The sequence below is a fragment of the Limulus polyphemus genome, unplaced genomic scaffold (genome assembly GCF_000517525.1).
Source record: "Limulus polyphemus unplaced genomic scaffold, Limulus_polyphemus-2.1.2 Scaffold1152, whole genome shotgun sequence".
Lineage (NCBI taxonomy): Eukaryota > Metazoa > Arthropoda > Merostomata > Xiphosura > Limulidae > Limulus > Limulus polyphemus.
The window spans coordinates 436-9,851 of record NW_013666762.1 but is presented as its reverse complement, the minus strand read 5'-3'; the positions used below and the strand labels follow the sequence as shown (position 1 = coordinate 9,851).

Here is a 9,416-nt window from a genome sequence, read left to right as displayed (position 1 = left end):
TGTTTGCCCTGGGGCCCGGGCTGGCTCTCGATGTTCCTGTTAACTGATGAAGAAACTCGTACAGAGTGTCTGAAATAAAAATAAATTGTAATAACCTGACCATTACCCTATTTTATAAAGATCAAGCCTTTTCTAAAACATATAATTAACACGTTCACTGCTGCATAATAAATTAAGTATAAAAAAAATCAAACATTCAAGAGGTGCCAAGGAGTAGTCACAGTGTCCCAAACTCATATGCTGCAAGAGAAATGTGTCTTCAAAACATAATTGTCTGTGACCCACAAGTGGGGCACATGGCAGCAAATGCGTTAATAATTATCATTATGTAATCTACATTTCTACTGAAATCAAATACAGTATGATGTTAATTGATTTACATACAAATAACACTATATATTCAATTTTTTTAGATTTTAAAATGAGCTTCATGATTTTGCTTTAACCCTTTCACTGTGCAATTAATTTTCAGGTCGATTCCCGAAAAGTGTCAATTATCCACATAGAAATGCCTTTCATTGGCAAATTTTAAAGCCTCTATTATATATTAGCATGTAAGAGGATATATATACTATAATTCTTGAAAGTCACTGATAAGTATAACAAACATAAATAACTCACCTATAAAGCAATAAAATCAGCTCCAAAACCTAGAGAGTTAAACTGCACAACTCCATGTGGTCAGTCAGCTGAGACATATAAACATCCAGATTTCACAGTACAGAACACAGATGGCAGCACGCATGCAAGTTTGTCAATTGTTTCAAGTACAGGGGGATATTCCCGCATGTCACATTAGAGGGAAACTTTTTTTGGTAGCCGTGGGGTAAATATGAATTTCACGGTTAGTGGGTATAACTGTTTATTTGGATATATCCGAACTACGCAACAAAAGGGTTAAAGGATCAATATTTTATTTGGAAAGAATCAAATGGATCTACTTGAGTTAACCATATAGTTTATTATCACAATTAACTTTAGCTACACTAGAAAGAAACTTACAGAAGACATATCACCAATCTCTTCATCTAATGACAAGTATTTAAATATAAAGAAGTAATAACAATAACTAAAAATGGAATTTGTGGTATAGATAGTCATGACAGCACTCATGACTTCAAACTATTATAAGAATATATCACAAGAACTTGATTATTTACATTATATAAAACAGCGCTATACAAGTAAATTGCAATATTACTGTGAAAATTATACTGAAATTAGTTTCCACAATTAGAAACTTGTATATGTATATATAAAGATATCTACCTAAGTGTACTGATGAGAACAGAAATTAAGAACTACAATGGCAAGTATAAATGTTAATTATTTAGAATAATGAGAGGTAAGCACTATTTATTCTCTTGCCTTAAAACTTAATCTTCTAACATAGTCATGTATTTTTAGTGGTAGAAATGTTATTAGTGAAGTATAAAAATTTGAAAATATATATATATATATATGTACATCTGACAGAAATTAAAGAGTGAATACCTTTTAAACTTTTCTATACACACAAAGAAAACTCTTACAATTCATTCTTAATCACAAAAATATCATATAACCCCAATCAATATAGCAGTTTTAAGTACTGCCAGTACTAACTATTATACGTGGAACAAAGTGGCCTACTACGCATCAAATTCCGTATTTCAGAATCATTCTCTATCAGTAAATTATTACACTATTAAATATCCAAAGAAATTTTTTTAATATTTCAAAAATTATATTCTGAAGTATTAAAGACAAAGGTTCAATGTAGTATGTTTAAGGATTTGAAAGATATTCTAAAGGAAGATTCCTGATTGATAGATCTTATTGTATACATTCAAATAAGGAGTTAAGCTGTTTTACAAAAGAAAAGAAGCATTAGTGTTTTAAGAAAGAATGAATTTCACAATAAAGGTTAACATGTGAGTAATACTTATTTAAGCTACTTTTTTAATGATAAACTACCTTAAATAACATTACTTCAATTTCTGTTTTAAGGTAATAAAAGTGATTCAACAACAAAAATTATATGGTGTCCACAAGTGGCTGTGCACAACTTAAAATATCAGACTTATTAAACGAAGAACATTAGAAACATTGTAGAAGACAAGTTGGTTTAAATATTTGTCTGTTTTATAATACTGTCTGCACATAGCCATGTCAGCCTCAGCGTATTTCATCAGGCATCCTTGCCTTGTGAAATACACCCAAGTACACATTCTGGAATTGCATCAACTGTATCCTTCATATGATCACTGAGATCAGTATGCTGGATGTGGAGTTTAAACCTTAGGCTTGGCATGTCTCCCACAGCCAAAATCCAACAACATTAAGTCTGAAGAATGTGGTAGCTAGAGTAATGGCTTTATATAGTTAATCCAACAATTTCTATGGCAGTATTTAGTGCCTCACAAACACATACAAAATGGGGTGGTACCCCATCTTACTGGAAGAACATTGTGCTAATAACACCATACCATTTTGAGACCAACATCTTTACCCTTGTTTGAAAGTTATTACATATTAAGATGTGTATAACGACTTGTTATATAGAAAACCTATATTTTGTTTTACACTACATTTCAGACTTCTTTCTGTAACAATGTTTAAAACAAAATAGTACTGACATTTGAAACAAATATACATCTTTTACTCATCAAAAACATACAAATTTCCCACAACAGTGGAAAATTGAAATTTACTCAGAATAAAAGTTTCATGTTATAATAACTTCATGTTTACCTTGCACTGTTACTTATACATTTCAATAAACACGTTATAAATCATGTAATATTGAATGTTCATGTGGTACAGTGTTGTGTAATGATAAAATTTAACTCTCATCTACAAATGTAAGCAATGTTATGATGTTGCACAACAAGAGTCCAAATGGACACACTGTTATATAATCAAATAAATAGTTAATATGGTGTTTAGACAACAATTTTATTAATAATATATGCTAACAGATTTAACATATTTTATATTTTGAAAGGAAAGGGTCAAGCAGTTGAAAGCAGTGCACCCACCTTGACCTTTCAGCATCAAGTACACTGTTCAAACAAAAACAACAGAGCTAGTAACTATCTGAGTTTGAGAGTTCTTATATTAACTAAGTATGTCAAGTTTTTCATACGGACCTAAATGTCAAAACATTCCACAATTTTTACCATCAAGTTAACTGTACAAGTGCCCTGAATTTTCCACTCAATATATGTAACACCTACACGAAACAATATAATTATGTACTTCATCATAATCAGACAATAGAATACACAAGGAGTGCTCAGTCTCCTCCTTTAATGAGAAATTAAAAAAAAAGAGCACTGGGGTCCACTTGAATCCCCATTTTCAAGATAGGGTTAACTAAAAAAGTATATCAACAACATTCAATTTGTTCCTATTTCTACTCTTTATCACATTTACATTGTTAGAGAGTGAGTATTTCTTTAAGAAAAATTAACAATCGTAACCTTACTCCTTCTTTTCTATACAGTTAAACAGTTCACTGGTGATTTAATAGAAGTTGTGAAACACTTAGAATTATAAATCTTGTAGATAATAATTTCTGTATGAATTATGTATAATGAAATCTCACCATTTAATCAGGTGAAAGAGTAGCAACATCTACCATAAACAAGACAAGTACCCTCAAATTTGTGCCAGCACAAAACAAACTAATTACACTGTACAAATCTTCTTTATCAGAGTTCTGATGTAAACTCTTTCAAAATTAAATCAAAAGTGTATATACATATATTACCATTTGAATTTATCTGTGCTAAATACTGGTCCCCTGGAACATGAATTAATGAGATCCTCAATCTGCATGTAATGACTCAAAAACTATTCTCAAAAATGAGTAACTTTAGTATACATTCCCTAGATAAATACTTGACACAAGAAATACTAAATACAGTGATTGTTAGTATGCTTTTATATAACACATCTAACAACCAGCATTGGATGGTATTACGTTTTCAGCAAATAGTCTTTTCCTTTTTTGGATATTAATCAACATTAAAAATAAAATTGAAAGTTAAAACATGAGGTATTGGTTTTTTTTTAAGCTTGATGATGTACTTTACATTTTACAATTGCAGAAGTGAAAATATACATTAAGCATGCTAAATGAAAAACTGAGTTTATTTTCTTGACTTAATTATAGAATTAAAACCCGAGACACAGATTAGTTGTTATTGTTGGTTTTTTAGTGCACAGCAATGGGCTATCTGTACCGTGTACACAGTGAGGAATCAACCCTAAATTTGAGTATTGCAAATCATGAAACTTACCACCGATCCGCCGTGGGTAAGGGATTAAAGAGATTTATGTTTATATGAAAATGAAGAGTATGTTTTGAATCTTTTAAAAATAAACATTTTTTATCTTGTGGTTATTTACCGAGATTTTGGGTGAAGTAAGTTCATAATCATACTTTAAGAGCTGACAGTTGAGTGGAGTGAAAGAGCAAAACAAAAAAAATATATATATATATATGTATATATGGACAAGGAGCTTTCCAAGCTCCAACATACAAATGTTTATATAATCTACAAGATATACAATAGTAAATAGTTACTATGATTTCTTACATCATATCTAATAAAACTCATGTAAGTTATGACATTGTAAAATGTTATGACATTAGTAAAAATAGTCATTGGTTCAACAAACAATTGGTAAAACAATAGATAGCTGAATACCTTCCCAAACTATGTTTTAAGTTCGAGACATTTGTTTTGACTCAAGTACATAATACAGGAAAATCAGTGAGTCTAATATCTAGTGTGCTACATGAAACATAATATTCGGTAACTTACTACATACACACATTATATGTAATGAATTACATCTGCAAACATAAACATTAAGTATTCACCCAAAGATCCAATAATGACCAATTCTTCATTGTTCCATACTGATATATGTACATTATTTGGTGATAATGTACATTTCGGTTGAATTTACATAAAATGGCATATCATATTAACAAAAAAAGAAAATAAATATACATATATTAGGGCCCCAAGAAGCTTTGAGATTCGATTTGTTAGTTAGGGCTCCAATTCAATATTTTTTGAATCTACATCACTTCCAGTAAACTTCAGAGTTTAGTTTTTAATTCAGTCTATATACTGGAACCCATTTTGTTGTAATAACACTATTGTACCATTCTTCTTCAAGATATTTAAGCACATTATATCTTTTATTTTTAGAAAGATTTACTTTGTCTTTTGTTCTCAGAAAGATGTATTTTTTATACTCATTATTAACTATGTGTAGAGGCATTCTCTATTTAATTTAAAATTTAATTCAGCCTATATATACCCTATAATCTATATATGCACAGCCAATTTGATTTGATTCGAAAAACTTTTGTGATTCGCAGGCCCTGAAATATACATGTATACATACATGCACATAATTTATGTTGATTTGATTTATGGCATATGCTGAAAAATTAACACAAAAATTTCTAATATGTTGTACATACTAAATATCCTGTTGTGCATATCCAATTATCTTGGGTTATTTCTTCACTTTCATAATGAAAGTTATTCAGATATTCACATTCTATATTTAAAAATCAGGCTTGATTTGTTGTTAAAAATGAAAAAAACCATTAATTTTACACCATTACATTGATATGTTCCAACAAAATGTACTTCATTAAAAAAAATTAATCTTCAATAAATATAGATAACATAAATGTTATGTTTCAACAGCAGTAAATAAAACTTCTAAGACTGTCCTATGCTGGTAGACCACTCTGTAGCTGCAGTATACGGTAATTTCACTAACAAATATATCAACTTTGAAATTAGATTTGGCACACATTAATATGCAAATGAAATGAATGACTTAAATTTACATAAACAATATAGTGAGAAAAAAAAAAAAGACAGTCTAAGACTGCTATGAACACATATTTGTAGAGGAGGGGGTGTTTACTAACTCACTAACAGCAGCATGCACAGCTACAACCTTGTTGTGTGGGGAATTCAGTTTTCCTGCTAACTCATCTATTGCTGTATGCAAAGCCTGAACTTTTATGGTGATATCATCAGCAGGAGGAGGGAGACAAGAAGAAAAGCCTGGATGTTCAACATAGTAGTTCTGTGCCAAAGGACTCATAATAGAACTAATAGGGGTTGTGCTGATGACAGGACTAGGGTTCACAGGACCATATGGAGAAGCTCCCATAGAAACTTGACCATGTTGTACTGAATGGAGATAAGTAAAAGGTTTGTGGTCGGATGAAAAGTCGGGTGTAGAGTAAGGTGGGAAATAACTAGAAGAAGTATGAAAAATATCCCCCAGTCTAGAAGACTGAGGGAGAGTACTCTCTCCACTGTTTTCTTCTGCTGAGAGGACTGTCTCAGGAACAACAGATTCAGGCTGAGTACAGACTTCTGGGCATTCTGTTTCCTCCTCATTAGACTTTTCAGATTTTTGCAAAGGGCCAACTCCATCAACATCATGATAATTTTCTTCTTCAGTACAACCATACTTTTTTAGCCTCTTAGGGGTGTTTTTCCTTCGTTTTGTTGCTTTAGGTTCAGCTTCATTTAATGGTGTGTGGTAATCCTGAGCATTATTCATTGGTTGACTTGGTGTTAAAACATTACTACAGTTCATATGGGACTTACAGGAATCAATCTTTTTGCCTGTCACTTCTTTTGTTGTTGCTACCTCAACACTACCATGTTTTTCCTTCATATGCCTTTGTAGATTACCTTTGAGTGTAAAAGAACTTCCACAGAAAGAGCACTTATGGGGTTTGCTATTTTTGTGAAGAGCCATATGAGCACGAAGATTATGAGCTCTTGAAAGGCCTTTACCACAAATTGAACATGAATAAGGTTTAACTTCTGAGTGGGAAACCATGTGAGCTCGTAGTGTTTGGGCTTGAGTGAACTTCTTACCACAAACTTCACAGGAAAATCGCCTGTCTGCACTGTGAACCAACACATGTCTTTCCATGTTTGCCTTAAGAGAAAAACTTCGTCCACATATTGGACAGAAAAAAGGTTTCACAGAACTATGGGTCAATCGATGTGTTTTCAAGTGATGCTCTTTCATAAACTTCATCCCACATACATTGCATGAATAACGTCGAGTCTGTGTATGAACAATCATATGATCTTTCAGTTGACTTGGATACATAAAAACACGTTGACAAACCTCACATGTGATCTGATGTACCTTTTTTCTTCGTCCTCCAGTGGACTCCTCAACATTATCTATGTTTTGGCCATGGTTTTCACCTTCTACATATGTACCCTCTTGTTTGTGCTTTTCTAAGTGCACCCTTAACTCACTAGGGAAAGCAAATCTACGTTCACATAGGTGACATTTGTGGAAATTTCCTCTCTGATGTATTAACATGTGTCGTTTAAGATGAGCTACTTGACAGAACCTTCTCTGGCATGTTGGGCATTCATGTGGTCTTCTGTCCGAGTGTATTAATTGATGAGCATTTAAATGACTTTGTTGTTTAAAAGATTTGTTACAAACTTCACATGTGAACCTTCTTACTCCAGCATGCCCTAGCATGTGAGTAACAAGATTATGTTTAGCAGTATAAAGTTTTGAACATAGGCTGCACTTCCACCGCTTTTCACCATTTTCTGAAACAATGAGACATTGATCAACATTCCACTCTCTTTCTAGATCACTTAAATTATTATTCTGATTCCAGTTGCCACCAGAACCATCATTGAGAGAATGTGGAATATCTATGATTAAAGAGTTTGAATCTTTCTCTGATTCTAAGTTTCCAAGTAAAGTGTGATCATTGCAGTGATTCAATTCTGGACAGTCCATGGTCATTACTTTAATTAGAACTGGATGTCAGTACAACTCATGATTATCTTCTTGTACTCCCTACAGAGAAAGAAATAATCAAGCATTAGAACTGTAATCTTACCTTAAAAAAACTAGTGATTCATCCTATCAGTTTAACTGAATGAGCACAGAGTCAGCCCAATGAACCAACCTCTCATTGGAGAAGGAATGGCAACTATAATTTCAAATTTTCTACATGTATCTACACAAAACGTGGCAAGCTTTTAGTAAAATGCACAAGTCTATTGTACACAAATAATCAGATGTGTTACAAAAGTGTCTCTTCTCAACATGTCTGTGAATTGACAACATTAATCTGACTTGGACAAGTAAGAATGCAAGGTGATGTTCATGTGAAGAATAAAAACACTTGTCCATCATACAGTCTGCATCATTTGCATAACCCCAAGAACCTCTGAAATAAACATTTACAGTTTTTTCAGTATTCCTGTATATTGTATCTGGTATTTACTCTACCATGAACTGTCTATAAATCAGCTATATAAAATAAAATAATCAATAACTCTGACATTAAATACATAATATCACGTTGAATGGCACTCTGAAAAAGTCATGGCATGCATATTTTGACCCCTACCTGTGCACATAAAATTAACTGATCTAAAAGAAAAAGGAAGTGATTCCCAAGATGACAAATTTGGGAAGGATTTTTCTAAAATTCCATTATATTGTAGAAGCTGTTTAGAAAGCTTTGGGAAATACCCAGAAAAAGCTCCTGGACATAAAAAGATTTATTGTTAAGTGTATAAACTTAAGTCCAGCAAAAACTTAATGAGAGCTTGAACTATTTTCCTTTTCAAAATTCTCTTGAAATTGAAGAAATTCTTGATCAATGAAAGATTGGCAATGTGATCCCTATTTAAGATGTAAAAAAAAAGCAATGGAGAAACCATGAAACTAAAGGTCAATTAGTTTGATTTGTACTGTCAGCCATGTATTCAAAGCTACTGAAAAAATCATCTTGAAAAGTATTTAGAAGAGTTGGCATTCAATTAACATTTCTCAGGAAGGTTTTCTTGTCTTACTAGCTTGCTAGAACCATAATTGTTTTTTAATGATGGTAGTCTTCCTGGTATTGTACATTTAAACTTTCTGTCTAATGTTTAAGAACATTATGCATTTTGGATTCCAAAGTTTAAACTTAATACCCTCTAAATTAAGTTTATATTTCCAATCTTTTCATTCCACTAATCCGACAACCAACAAAAAAGATTATCCAATCCTCAAAAAATGTTGAACATCTGAACCAAATCTTCTCACACAATTTTTCTGCACTTCATAGTGACTTAAACTAGAAATCTTATATGTGAAGGTTTTAAAAATTTCTCTAAACTATGGTAATTGGTAACGAACTGGCCAAACGAGAAAGATTAGAATTGTTTGTCTGTTCTGACAATCCTTTACCAGACTTACATAAGAATTAATATCAGTTGTTGCTAGTCAAACATTATTCATAAAATAAAATAACATTTTACATCTATTGCATCTGATGTCAGCCATTTAAAATAAAACCTTTTAAGTTGATTCATTCACAGAGTTTAATAAGTATGGAA

General features: G+C 31.9%; 1 protein-coding gene across 1 annotated transcript; it reads right to left on the bottom strand.

Annotated features, from left to right (window-relative positions):
* Positions 1-882: 882 nt before the first annotated feature.
* On the bottom strand, positions 883-8,029 carry LOC106462366 (zinc finger protein 366-like). The gene has a single exon (XM_022389613.1). The coding sequence runs from the start codon at positions 7,825-7,827 to the stop codon at positions 5,911-5,913; it is 1,917 nt and encodes a 638-aa protein (XP_022245321.1). The 5' UTR covers positions 7,828-8,029; the 3' UTR covers positions 883-5,910.
* Positions 8,030-9,416: the final 1,387 nt, after the last annotated feature.

Coding starts and splice junctions, on each gene's coding strand:
- LOC106462366 (XM_022389613.1), bottom strand. CDS start 7,827: ATGACCATGGACTGTCCAGAATTGAATCACTGCAATGATCACACTTTA.